This window comes from Urocitellus parryii, chromosome 1 (genome assembly GCF_045843805.1).
Source record: "Urocitellus parryii isolate mUroPar1 chromosome 1, mUroPar1.hap1, whole genome shotgun sequence".
In the NCBI taxonomy this organism is placed as follows: Eukaryota; Metazoa; Chordata; class Mammalia; order Rodentia; family Sciuridae; genus Urocitellus; species Urocitellus parryii.
This window is the reverse complement of record NC_135531.1, coordinates 42,160,526-42,175,350: the sequence shown is the minus strand read 5'-3', so window position 1 is coordinate 42,175,350 and position 14,825 is coordinate 42,160,526. Positions and strand designations below refer to the sequence as shown.

Sequence of the window (14,825 nt, the reverse complement as noted above, 5' to 3'; positions counted from 1 at the left end):
TGTAACTGGACTAAAAGCATGCAAAGAATTGATCAACCTCTCCTTTCTGGGCGTTTGGGGACCACACTTTCCCAAGGAAAGCGATTTCTCCAGGGTTTCCCTTGGCATTGCAACTGGGTTATCCTGGGCTGCGCGGGGGCGGGGGGGGGGGGCTGTGCGGATCCGCAGGGACAACAGGCTGCAATTGCCTGCCTTAGCAGTTTCATCAGATTATTGTATGGAGACTCTTTCTGACCCCAGATAGTGTTTAAGGTGCCTGTTCAGAGAGCACCCTTCTAAACGTTACGCTGGTGGTGCAGTCTGGAGGCCACAGAGATCTTAGAAAAGCACTTGGGGGCAGAGACAGCAAGTCTCTGGTAACCACGTCTCCCACGCACAGCGTTTGCTTCCTACTGGAGGTGGGCGGGGACACGAGGCTGTCTAGTCCTGGGGCTCGGAGCTGTACTCCGCGTGCCCCAACTGAAAGGCTGTGGAGACACGCAGAACTCAGGCGGCGGCCGCAGCAGCTATTTTCCGCTCTCCAGTCTCGCTCTTCCGCCTGCACCGCCCTCGCCCTCGCCCCCGCCCCTGCCCCTCCCCCAGCACACAGGAACCTGCGCCCTGGTCGCTCCCGCGCTTCTCTTCTGTCGCCTGCAGAGGCCTGCCTTTTATAGGCGCCGCAGCCAATGAGCGCTCTCCTTTCTTTGTGCCCGCCCTCCCGGCCAATCGCCGCGCCCCTTGTGTAATCTTCGGCTTCTCGGCCGCTCTCGGATATTTTCGCTGTTGCTGGCTTTTTCAGGAGCTGCTCGCTTGCAGCCAGAGACGCTGCTTTTTTTTCCGGGTTCCGAGCCGTTCCGGATGCTTTAGGCTGCCGGATGTCTGATCTCCGGATAACTGAGGCGTTTCTGTACATGGATTATCTGGTAGGTGCGGGCCAGGGGTGGCTTGTCGCTTCCCGGGTCGCACAGTGTCCGATGGCTCCTCGCCTATAGGAGCAGCCTTTTTGCTTTCTTTCTTTGGGATGGGATGCCTTTGGGGTTCTTTTCCCCGCAGCCGGCTCTGAAGCTGGGACTTGGAGGGACCGCAGCCAGGAGGTTGGGTGGTGGGGCTGACAGGTAAAGGTGTGGCGGGGTCTAGTGGGGCTGCTGGGCTAGGGTCGCACGGGGCTGCCTGAGCGATGGGGCCGTGACGGCGGTGGGGCGTCCTTTACCATCGGTCGGTTTCCTAGCTTCGCTCTGCGCTCCCCTTGGCGGACTTTCGGGGGAAGCTGGAGTTTTCCGCTCTCCCTTTGCAGAACTCCAGGTGCTATTAAAGAGCCATAACCAGAATGGCTCACTAAGTGCCCGGCAGCTCCGGTCATTTGGTTGCTATTAGATCTCTAAAGCAATGACCTCGGTCGCGGCGGGATTTTAAATACACATTACCATAAAGTAGTCAGGAGTAAACTACATTGCAACCTGGCTAGAGCAGGATTGGGTAGGGGCATTGCCGCATGGGTCCGGTGGTGCAAGCCGGTTTCCCAGTGCACGGATTGAAACCCAGCTGCCTTTTAGGCCAGACTTGAGAAGTTTAGGTGGGAAGTGTCAGCCAGATGTGGAGACTGAACGTTATGGTAAAAATTGACTCGTGTGTGTGTGTTTGTGGAATTATGCAAGCACCGGGTTTTGTACCAGAAATTATATTTCCCCAGAGCTGCCCGTTTGTGGTCAAGTGGATTCTCATTTACATGAGCTGTGTTCGATCCTTTACAATTACTGTGTTTAGGTGATAGACGGAACCGCTATTGCCCTGCCAGCTGAAGTAGACTTTAGAAACATTGACCCTCCTGTCATTTTGCTGGACACAAGCACTCTCGGTTTTCTACTGCAGATTGACCTGGCAGAGATTTGCCTGCCAGTGCCTTCTAGGAATTACACTTAAGGGTGTACTGAGAAAGACTGAATGCTTTTGTGATCAAGAAATGCTGGGCAAGGGCTGTTTCCTACTTATCTGTGTATTTGGGCTTTTTTTTTTTTTTCTTCTAGTGTTTCTCCTCAAGCTGCATAGCTTGATGAACTTGTGGGGAAGGATGGTGACTGCAGCTAAGGCATGACCTTGTGAATGGAGCTGAGTAAAAAAGTTCTGAGTTTAAATTCTGTTCTGTGGTTCATTTATTGATGGTAGTAACTTCCACTACCTTGGTGATAAAGGGATGTTATCAACCATAACTGGCTAAGTGGGTTATCTGATTATGAACATTCTTTTAAAATACAAGGTGCCCTAATGGTTAAGAGATTGCCAAATGCAACCTACACAATTATTTTCTGGTTAAATGATTAATTTGCAGCTTGTCTTAAACTGTACTATGATTATTCCTTGCAGTATGCCCAAATAAAAGTCAAACTTTGTTGAGGATAATTACCAAATAGGAAAGGGTGATATTATCTATACTACTGACAAATAATTTTGAATAATTAGTGCTAAAAGGGATTCAGGTGGTTCTGATCATTTTATTTACCGAATGTGTTTTGAATTTACAAATTGCATCACAGAGCTGTCTTTAAGGTGCCAAGCCTAACAAGCATTTAGTGAAAACTGTGTTGAAAAGTCTGGTTACTCAAGTAAACCTCCAACTAGACTTGGTCTGAGGGAAAGTGGATGAATATTTGTGGGTGAAATTAGCCTAAAAGTGGATTAATTCTTTGCCAGTTTACTAAAACTTTGTGTCCAAATCAATGGCTCCAATTTTGACTTGATGTATTTTACCTGTGGTGCCACCCTAGTTTTGCTTTCATTTAAAAATTTATTTTGTCACTTTCACCTGCTTTCAAAAATAAACAGGGGCAGTGAAACAGTCCCAGGAAAATCAACTGCTCTTTAGAAGTGAGAAGAAATATTAAAGGAAATAAAGGAAATAGTTCAGTTTTTATGAGTGTGCCAGGCATTCCCTGAAAAAAAATTTAAGAAAATCCTTCACCAGTAAGTGAATCGGAGGTGCAAAATAAAACAAAAACAAAACAATAACAACAAAACCAAAAATCTTACAACAAAAACCAGCCCTCCTGAGGTGGTTTTATTGTTGTTTACTTTTTTGCTTGTCAACTTTCAGAGAGAATGATGTTGCATATCACTCCTTCCTGCTTATGCATAATTTTGTATGGTGTTCATTAAAAGCCCTATTTCTGAAAAATAAAACTCTATTTCTTTGACTGCATTTGGGATCTTATTTGTAAAGTAAATCAATTCCAGGTTCTTTTACTTCCAGGAAAAAAAAAAAAAAGTTCTTTCATTCCAAGGTGGACTCCATGTTTTACTGAGTGGACTAGAGTAAGTGCCCTTACCATGCATCTGACAGGTAGGATGGTGTATGTCTTTTCTCTTTAACCAGTATTCCATTTTCTTGTTGCTTTGGGGAGTGCTGTGTGTGTATTGTCCATTTTTGTTTGGGCAGGGTGTCATCACTTAACCTTTCTTATTTGGAGGAGAGTGGAAAGGAAGAGAAAGGTAGAGGTACTATTTTTAGCAGCTTTTAATAGGATTGAGTTAGTAAAACAAATGAAGGATCTCTCTGATCTTAGAGGTTGCTGTTGATTTCTTAAAGGTTTTCAGAGATGACGGTCAAGGTCAGTTGACAGAACCATAACATTTAAGATGAGGTTTTATTGACTTAAGGGAAATAGTGGTAACTTGCAAATCCTAAATAATTATATGTATCAGCTGGTGCAATGCCTGGCATGTAGTTAGAGCTGATATTTATTTGTTGAATGGAATGAGTGTGAGATGGGAGGGGCAGTTCTACTTTCCTCATCTGCTTCTAAACAGAGACAAGATATTATCTTGTTTGGATTAGGTATGTTGTTCTGGGGAATGCAGAATGTATCCTTTACACTTACCTTTATCAAGATACACTTTGTAAGTCTTGGGTTGGCAATTTAAGCATAAAAATCTGTTTTCCCGCTGGCACAGGCCTCTTCCTAGGAGGCCACATGCCTTTCCCGCTTTTCCTAGTTGGAGTTTACAGGCCATGTTCACACCTGTCATGTCGTTGGGTAAAAATTTGGCCTTTGTCCCAGCAGGCAGTACCAGCATCTCTGTCTCTCTTTCTCTTGCACTCTCTCTGCCTCCATTTGGACAGGTGTAAGACAATGAGCAGAGCTTTTTGGATGGAGAAGCACAAAAACATTTACCAGATTTTGGGGGGAGGTTGGACCTGAACTTCTAGATTCTCCCAGTCCAAAGTTTTCTTTTTGTCTTGACTCATATGTTGACTGGGATTTGACCCTTTTCCCCATAGTGCCCTCAAAACAGCAACAATAAAATTGGTTATGTTCCATATAGAGCCAGGGATGATTAAATGGGATAATGGAGAAAATGTTATCAAAAACCAGCCCATTGCTTTGCAAATGTAAAGTGTTAGTGTATTGTGATTATTGTGATTGTGTTACTGATATCACAATTCTTGTGGAATGACTACCTAGTGATAAGTATTGAATTGCCTTTTAGATTAGTCTCAATATATGGAAAAATTGGGAGTGGTAATCAGCATGCAGGAAGTCACAAAAATCTTTGAGGATTATTTAATACCTATAAAATAAAATCCACATTCTGATATTCTCACGAACACAGTCAACAAATATTTATGGAACTTATTTTGTGCATGATCCTGAAAGTCATAAGGGGTGAGTTTTGATGTTCCCTTTGGTGGCAGGACTGTTAGGTATGTGACTCTTGGGGACCATTTGGCTGGACAGGATGAAGAAGGCATATAAGGAAAGAGGCGACTTTTGATGTGCTTCTTTGCTTTCTAATTTGTTTCTCTCATGTATTTCTTTTTTTATTGCAAACTATAATGTGAAATAAAACTTGCAATTGTGACAAGTAAAAACGCTTGATTAATCTGGGCTGCTAAGTCAGTTAATGTTCATTGCATCTGCATATTGTTTTTGGGATTTACTGTGGTTAATTTAATGAGATTTCATCTTTGTATTGACTGGTGAAGTTGGCCTCGTTTCTTTGTCACAGCTTGTATTTGCCATGATAAAAATTTGTGTGTCAGTGGGGAAGATCTGGTAAGAGACTTGGGTGGATCATCATAAATCCATCACTGTAGACAGGATAAAAACCAGTTAAGCAACCAACCAAGACAGAAACTCATGATATGCTACAAAGGGCAGAGTCCATAGGTACTAGCTAAGACGGTTTAAAGGGGCCCACTTGAAAAAAGGATTGAGGGCACATTTGTGATTTTATGTGATGTTCAGTTACCTATGAACTGAAGTTCTTTATTGATAAAGTGTGCTGTTTTTAACTCGAGTGACTGTGAACATTAAAAAATTGTATTTATTATGACTGACTGTAAAGTAATATAGGTCTGGACTGGGGTGTGGCTCAGTGGTAGAGAACTTGCTAGCATGTGTGAGGCATTGAGTTCGATTCTCAGCACCACATATCAATAAGTAAAATAAAGGTCCATCAACAATATCAACAACAAAATAAAAAAGTAATATAGGTCAAACATTTTTTAGTCTTAACATCAACTGGATTGTGCAAGTCACATTATTCTTCCTTTATTAGTAACTTATAAGATATGAATGTGATAAACAAAGACCTACCACCTGTGAACCACACAGAAGTTTTAAGAAAATCCATGCTATTAGGTGTTTGAGATTAGGTGGGAACTTTACTACAAAGTTATTAAGTCTGGCTCCTGAGCTTCCATTGCTCCAGTAGTATAGTATGAGACTGAGGAGGGGACACACAGGGACTGACTTGTGTCCTCTAGGAGCTTACATTCTGAAGGATACCCAGCCACATGCCGGTTGGCATATGGACAGGGAAGGGGAAGAGGAAGGGTTAAGTTTATGTATTATAATTTGGTGCCTTGCTGTGGTAATGTGGAGAGGTGGGACTTGAAAGAGGCAGGGCCTATTGGAGGCTCTTAGGTCAATTGGATGTATGACTTCAGAGGGGATGTTGGGACCTCAGCCTCCCTGTCTTTCCTAGTTTTTTTGGGATGTGATGGTTTCTCCACATACTCTTGCCATCCACTATGAGGCTCTCACCATAGCCCAGCTGATGTTGCTGTCATGCCCTTGAATTTCCTGAACTTTGAGATAAATAAACTTCTTTATAAAGTTAGTTTGCCTCGGGTATTTCATTATAGTAATGAAAAATAGATTTAATAAAGAGGGTAAACTCAGTAAACATTCATTGAGCATTTATTGTAAGAAGATAACATTGTGATTTTCACATGCAGTGGCACTAAGTTAAGACTAAAGAATGCTGTATAATTTCCTCAAGTTCATACAGCTAGGTAGGAGGTAGGGGAGTTGGCACTGTGGCTCTAGGGCCTGCCCTCTTCACTGCCCTCTATGTGGAAGCTGTTCTCTTTTAGCCTGGGCAGGGGCTCGGGCAGCTTGGTATTAGAGCTGTTGGAATGCACTTGAAATTTTTATGACATGTTTCATGTGAGTATAGTTGTCCCTCTGTATACCAGGGTTCTGCATCCATGGTTTCAACCAACCATTAATCAGAAATATTTGAAAAAATTTGTATCTGTTCTGACCATGTGTAGACTTTTTGATTCATTATTCTCTAACATATGCAATGACTATTTATATAACACTTGCATTGGGTTAGGTATAGGTAACATAGGAATGCTTTCAAGTTATGGCAGGATGTCCTAGGTTATGCAATACTATGCCCCTTTAGAGACTTGAGCATCTGTGAGTTTTGATTTCCTTGCTGGGGCAGAGGGTGGGTGTCCAAAAATTTGCTCCCTCTGAGTACCAAGGGTCAACTCCCCTATGCTTAAGTAAATGGGTACTAAAAAGTGCCCCTTGGCCACTGCCACATCAAAGTGGGGGCCTTAAGCAGGCTGGCTGATGCTCCCTCCTTCTCAAGGACTCAGTTCTGCCAAGTTACCATTAGAGAGAAGGCGGACTTAGGTTTGATGACTGCATTGTAGATAACAAGTATCAGGGAGTTTCCCCTGATATTTCCTACAAATTGAATTAAGGATGGCACATTAGCCTTTCACTACTATGACATATGTGAGGCAGGGTATTTTATGAAGAAAAGATGTTTGTTTTGGTTCATTTTTCTGAAGGTGCAAGATCAAGGGGCCTCTTCTACTGATGGCCTTTCTATTGACAGAATCCTGCAATGTTGCAGGGCATCACATGGCAAGAGAGATCATGCTTGCCTGTGTCAGTAAGGTCTTCTCATAAAATCACCAGGATTTAATTATGCTGGCTACACCCTAGCGACCTTATTTAATCCTAATCACTTCCCCAAAACCCTACCTGTAAATACCATGATTGGAGTAAGTTTCCATCCTTTTAATCCATTCATAAAAGACTTTGGGTATTAAACTTCTCTTTGAATTCAGAGGGGCCAGGCCATAGTCAACCCATAGCCAATGGCTTCTTATTTTGGAGGCTGTAGCCCCCTGTAGTTATGCTGTGGTATCACCTCAAATGCTTCAGGTGTTTGGATGAGTCTAAACAGCCCAGCTCTGGTTGAACCTCATTTCTTATGAGTGTCTGCAAGTATCTGGGTACATTTACTTGTAGCAGGACTGACTTTACAGCGTAGAATCACAGGGCTCACCAGAGCCTTGTGCTTGGTTTAAGCCTCTTTAGTCACCATGTCAAAATTCTTTATTTTTTTACTTTTATTTTTTCAAAATTCTTTATTTTTTTAAATTTATTTTTTTGTTGTGTATGGATCAATGCCTTTTTCATTTATTTTATTGTTTTTATGTGGTGCTAGGCTTGAATCCAGTGCCTTACACTTGTGAGGCAAGTGCTTTACCACCGAGCTACAACTCCGCCCAGAATTCTTTATTTTTGACCAAGGTATTTTGTGTTTTCATTTTGTTCAGGTCCCTACAATGTACATAGTTGGTCCTGATTTCTAGAGCTAAAGTACAGACTTGGCTGGCACCTGAGTCTGTAACCTGCATCGGTGCTGGTTTCCTGACCATCTCAATCACCATTTTTTGTGGACTCCAGGCTGGTGCCTGGTAGAGGGGGACTGTACCAGGTACAGTGGAGAGCATTTTATTTACTTCACCTTCCGACAATTTAATCCTTCCAACAGTCCTGCTAACCAAGTGTTACTGATTTACAAAAGACTTAGCAAGTTAGAAAACAGTGATCTTGAGTCCCTGAAAGATTGAGTGTCTACCACGGTCCTGTAACCAGTGGAAGGTCAAGGCTAGGTTACGAGCCCAGCTTTCCTGATTTCAAGCCCATGCTTGTGAGCATTGTTAGGTGTGACGTACCTTGTAAAAATAATTGTGAGAGGAGCTGAATGAGTTATAGGTACAGTGCTCGAAGTTGACAGGTCACTTGATTACTGCTGTCACCTGATTCCTTGGAAAGGCCCTTTGGGAACTTAGTGCAGTTTCTGCTGGGGATTTGCGTGGGCTTGTGTCTGAAGGTGAGAGTTTGCTCTGATTGTGCTGTCACCCACTCTCTCCTTGACTTTTTGCATAAATGTTAGCATTCTGCTCTTTTGCTCACAGCCCAATGTACCTACATGGTTTTCATGGTATTTTGATGATAATATTGAAAGTTGGGTTTTCAGGACAATCTCATTTATTCACTTAAGTCATTGTACCTCAGTTTGCAGGGATCTGTTCTGACCTGTAAACTGCTTCCCTCTGGCTAAGGATGTCTACTAATTGTGTCTATGTCTCACAGAGAGAGGGATTCTTTTTCCCTACTGGATAGCTGCTCCTTTTATTCTCGGGGAAAGGCACAACAACCAGGAGTGATTTCAGGACCACAGAAGAGGCACAGAAGGCCTGCACCTGTTCTGAATCACTCTAAATATGGAGTTAGGAGCCAAAACATAATAAGGCTTTTTCGAAGTTTTATTTTTAGTTATGAGTTACTGCAAACATTCAGAAAAAGTACAGTACTTTTGAGTATCCCCTGATTCCACAGATGTTAATGCTTTGCCATTTTTAACATCAATACTCTGGTGCTTTTTAAAAAAGGAATTTCAAGGCCACAGCTAAAGCCTCCTGCTTCCTCCCCTGCCTCTCTTGATGTTGATACCCTTCTTTAAGTTAGTGGGTATCATTCTCTTGTATGCTTTTACATTTTTATGATATGTGTGTATGCATGCATAAACTATATGTGGTGGTGTTTTTTGGGGGGGGAGTGGGGTGAAGGGATATTGGGCATTGAACTCAGGCACTTGATCACTGAGCCACATCCCAGCCTTATTTTGTATTTTATTTAGAGTCAGGTAACACTGAGTTGCTTAGTGCCTCACTTTTGATGAGGCTGGCTTTGAACTCAATATCCTCCTGCCTCAACCTCCAGAGCTGCTGGGATTACAAGCATGCACCACCACGCCCGGCTTGTAGTAGTTTTTATGTGTTATAAATTTTACAGACATTGCAACATACTGCCTTTATCTTTTTGAAACTTACTTTTTTCCCTGGTAATGTTGAGATTAACAAATATTCCTTCATGTAGATCAGTAGATATTTGTTTCATCTTTCTGGTTTGATTCTGCCACTTTTTTGTTATCTGGATTTTGTGAGAAGCTCAAAGAATATAATGTGTTAATTTTGAGGTGTGTTTACTAGCTTTTAGCATTCCATGTGAATCATATGCTACTTAGTGGAATTTTACTATGTATAGGTTAGCTTTTATTATGACTCATCTGTTTTACAGTTTATAAGTAACTTTCTAATAACATCTGGAATGAATATATCCATATTTTTCCTTGACCATGTAAGGACTGAGATTATCTTGATAACATGTTTATTATTAAAGTAAAAGCTTATCGAAGGAAATTTGGAAAGTACAACAAACTACAGTGAATAAAATATCTGTAATCCAACAACCCACAGATGAACAGTTAACATTTGTTTTATTATGTTGTCCTATAGTCCGTATATAGTCTACTTTTCTACATATAGAAAATCAACCTGATGTCATAATATTGTATTATGACTCTACATTTTGCACTTATGAGCTTTTGTATTTTAATTTCTCTCCTGCAATGTGATTTTTTTAATATCCTACTGGTAAACTGTAGTTATCCACTTTTTCCTTGAATATTCTGTTTGCTCTAATTTTGGCTGTTGTAAGTAATGCTGCTTTGAACATTGTATATAAATATTGTCAGACTTAAAAAAATCTGTACATAGTTTTCAACTGTGTCAAAGTAAAACAGGTTTCTTTATTGTACAGCTTTTAACATGTGACTGTACATGGTGAATCCCTAAAAGAATGGTTGTTGTCTGCATACGATTAAGTTCCAGAAGTAGATTTGTTGGGTCAGGAAAAAATACTTTCATTTTAAAGCTCTTGATATTGATTACATTAGTTAATATTTGTAATGCACTTAGAATGGTGCCTGGACATTATCAGCCACTGTTTGTTAAGATGTAGTTATGTCATAAAGTTGATGATAGAGAGGCTAATTAATATTTATTGAAAATTTACTTTTCACTTTATTCTGTGGGAAGTGCTTAACAGACATTCACCTCTTGGTTTGTCCTTTCAACAACCCTGTGAGAGGTGTAGGACCTATTATTATTTCAGTTTTATGGTTGAGGAAACTAAGGGTGGGGAGAGTGGAGTCATCAGTCCTTACTATTTCAGTTGTTAGAAGGGTTGGTGACATGGCTGTGGCCTTAATCTGTACATATTTTTATTGTGACAGATTAGGAGAAAGAACTGTTTGAACTCCTGTCCCAAGTATTCCACCTGTTATCTGTGTGATATAAAGTGTTTCTCAAAGTTAGTCCATGGCAACATGGAAAAATCAGTAAACTGTAGAAGTCTTATGTGCCTGTATCTTGTAACCACGCCCAAACGTAGATGTAAAAGAGATCCATTGCTCCAGAGGCCACCCTGTGTCCCATCTCAGGCAATATCACCACGGATTAGTTTTGCTGATTTTGAAACTTCATAAAAGTGGACTTTTATTTTTATACAAACACATACATAGATGTTATATATATGCACATATATTTATATATAAAATATGTATAATATATATATAATAAACAAAGTATTATATAAATTCTTTTTTTGTGTGATTTCTTTTCATTCATTCAATCTGCCTATAGGATTCATTCATTTTGTTGCATGAATTAGTAGTTCTTTTTTGTTGCAATTTAATATTGTTTGAATATACCATGGCATTTAGATTGTTTCCAGTTTTTGTATATTTGGAATAAAGCTGCTACAAACATTCTTATATGTGTTTCAGTGGAAATAAGCAATCATTTCTGAATACATACCAGGAGTGGAATTTCAGGGTCGTGGGTGTATGTACATTTAGGTTCACTAAACACTGCTAAACATTTTCCCAAAGTGGTTGTACCAATAGAACTCTCACCACTAGAGTTAGAGACTCCCAGGTATTCCATATCCTTACCAGTACTTCATATTGTCAATCATTTTATTTAGCCATTCTGATAGGTATGTATACCAAAGAGATTTGAAGTTGCTCAGAGCTATTTCCACATGTCCAGGCATGAGGACAAAATAGTAAAAGAGAATTATAAGACAACTTTTGAAAAAAGTTGGAGAAGTTATTGGCTTATTTTGAAATAAGCCTGTTATATTATTCAGTTGTATGACTCATTTGAAATTTCTGATATCCAGCAGAGGTACTTTGGGAGACAGTTGACCTGATTCTTTTCCTGGTTTTGTGTGTGGAAAATGGGCAAACCAGTAAATGTCCCTCACACTGGTTTCTTCATGTATGAAAATGATGGGATTAGGGGCTGAGGTTGTAGCACAGTGGCAGAGCACTTGCCTAGCATGTGTGAAGCACCGGATTCAATTTTCAGCACTGCATATAAATAAATGTCTATTGACAACTAAAAACATTAAAAAATGATGAGATTAGTTAGAAAATATCAAAACTCTTATTTAAAAAATTTCTCATTTTATATTCTTTTTGGTATTTTTGGCTTCATTCTCTTTCTTAATTCTGTGGTTTAAATTATTTATAACATTGCCTTTATATAATTTATCATTTATTACTCAACTATTTTTTAAAAAATAAGTGTTTGTGTTCTGGTGCTGTCCTGGCACTAGGGATATACAAGTGAATAAGACCCTGATCGATCCTCAAGTTACTTTTGTACTCTTGTACAATGAAAAAGAAGCATTCAAAGTTTGGAATAGCACAGTATATCTAGAGAGAAATACAGACTACTAAGGCAGCACATGAAAGGGGAACTTAACCTACACTTGAGGGCTAAGGAGCATTTTTTCAGATCTGCATCCTTGAAGTTGAGAAGAGTTGGCCCAGTGACAGGCAGGGCCTCAGCCAGCAGGGAGCAGATGTGCAGAAACTTGGAGGTAAGTAATCTCATGACTTCAAGGGCTCTGTATGACTGTGGTGGGGTTTGGAACAGTGGCTAGACATGAGGCTGCAGAGCCCAGCTAAGGTCACATCATGGAAACCTTAAAAGTTAGCCTGGAGTGACGTGGTCAGATCTGGGCACCATGTAGAAAAAGATCAGAAAGGATGGGCCACTGCATTAAGGCTGTTTAGGATGACGTCCTGATGAAGAATGAGATGATAGGCTTCACAGCCTGGTAAGGGCAGGAAGGATGTAGAAAAGTGGATGGATTTAGTAATACTTAAAAATCATCAGAATTTTGTAATTGGATATGGAATATGAGAACAGAAGTGATCTTCGGGACAATTCCCAGGGTTGGGAGTTGAACATTGTTCTGATTATCTGTTACTAAGTAACAAATGACCTCAAAACAGTGGCTTAACACAATAACAGAAATTAATTTTACACATAAATCTGGAGGTTGACAGGGTCAACTAGGCAGTTCTTGCCCAAGATCTCTCAAGAAGTTATACTTAGATGGTATCTAGGCACATTTTCTTCACACGTCTGGCACCTGGGAGGAACTTTGCAACACATGGGCACTGGACAAGTAGACTCCTGGGGCACCTCTGTGTGGTTTTTCTGTGTGATGGCTTCAGGGTAGCTGGACTTCTTCTTTCGAGGCTGAAGGTTTGTCGAGAAATATACCAAGGAAATTGGGTAGGAACTGCCTGGTCTTTTCTAACTCTAGTGGAGGTGCATATCCCTTCTGCTGTGTTCTCTTCATCATGACCGTCACAAAGGCATGCTCAGGTTCAAAGGCAGGAAACTGACATCTCTTGGTGGGAGGAGGGTTGAAGAATTTGTGGGTATGTTTTCAAAGCACTCCAAGTGTGGAGGTGGCTAATGGGGTCACACACTATAACAGGTAACACCTAAAGGAATGGCAGGTTGGGAGGAAAAGTCAGGCATTGGATTTTGGAGTTGGCTGAATTTGAGCTGCTTGTATCAAATCAAGCTGAGATTTTTAAGTAAGTAGATGAAAACAGATAAGGGTTGTAGATGTAGTTAAAAATTATACCTAACTTTTATTGTTACTTGCTATATACTGTACCATACTATATTATCATCACTTGAGAAACAGTGCTAAGTACTTTTTCATACCTTATTCATTTACATTTACATTATCATTTTAGAGATTAGAAAATAGACTTTTATGCCCAAGATGTGAAAGAGCCAAAATTTGAACTTGGAGCTGGTTAATGTCTGAGCTCACTTTCTTCAGACCATTCAGGCCACACCAGAAGATAACCCACATGTGAGTGTTGGTCGTGCAGTGTAGGAATGAAGAACCCTGAGGAGACCCAGAGCCTCAGTCGCTACTAGCACATAGTAGGTACAGGAGTTTTTATGGTATCACCAACCTCAAAAAGGACTATGGGAGAAAGAACTGAAAGGTTAGAAGAAAACTAGGAGAGTGTAGGGTCAAGCAGGCTGAGGACATGGATTCTTTCTGGAAGGAGGAAGTGGCTCATTTTGTTCAATATTGCCCAGAGATCATGGCAGATAATTGTGAAAATGACCACTGGGTTCTCATCAGTGGTGACCTTGACCTTGGGTGGAGGGTCTGGGGGTGCAGGTTGAGGAGTGGGAGTGGTGAAGCACTACTGCTGCCATTCTTGGAAGACATTTCACCATGGAATAGAAGGAAGACGGCGGGAACTAGAGGGGCAGGAAGATTGGTGGTGGCTTCCTCTTGAAATGGAATTAGAGATGGTTGAATGTGGATGAAGGTGAGGTCTTCTTAAGTGTGACTGAAATATAGGAGAAGGAGGGATTGAGCTGAGTAAGGTGGAAAAGGCTGCAGTGAAGAAGGAGGGTGAGGGATGACCAGGGAAAAAGTAGGGCTGGTTGCTGTGTGTGCTGTTAAAGTCGTTGCAACTGAACAGTGACACAGATCTGAGTGGTTGAGATTTTATTTTCTTCCAACCCTTGTAACTATCTAGATGTAGTTTCAAGAAGGCTATGGTTTTTCTAAGATGACTTGATGGGCAGACAGTGGGGTCAAGGACTTAAGGACACTGGTAAGAAAATGGTTGAAGTGATAGTGAGATCTGGGATAATGGAAAGGAAGGGGGAGCAAATAGAAAGTAGAGGATGCAAGGGACCCACGGTTCTGATGAGACCGCACAGTAAGTGTCAGGAGCACCTGTCAGAAAACACGAGGAGAGAAGTTCCCGTGTGGTCAGACAATCGGAATTTAAGATTGCAGGAGTAGACCCAGTTCCCCGAGAGGAGACTCCAGGGTATGGCAGGCAGCAAGTAAAAGATGGGCAAGTCAGAAGATGGGAGAAAAAATACAGCCATGATCATCCTCATGGATAGTGAGGTCACCAAGACCATGGCTGGGCTTGGGTTGGAGTGAAAGACTGACCAGGTATCAGAAATATAGTGAACAAGGCAAGGTCTGCCAGTGGACATCATAAACAAGGGGCAGCAGAGGACACTGGATAGAGTACATTTTCCTGAGTCTTCA

At 41.1% G+C, this 14,825-nt stretch overlaps 1 protein-coding gene across 1 annotated transcript in view; it reads left to right on the top strand.

Annotated features, from left to right (window-relative positions):
- Positions 1–787: 787 nt before the first annotated feature.
- Arl15 (ARF like GTPase 15) overlaps positions 788–14,825 on the top strand; it is a 388,677-nt gene continuing 374,639 nt past the window's right edge. The window contains exon 1 of the mRNA XM_026385967.2: positions 788–902. Coding sequence (XP_026241752.1) covers positions 855–902 — 48 coding nt within the window. The 5' untranslated portion in view covers positions 788–854. The remainder of the gene's footprint in view (positions 903–14,825) is intronic.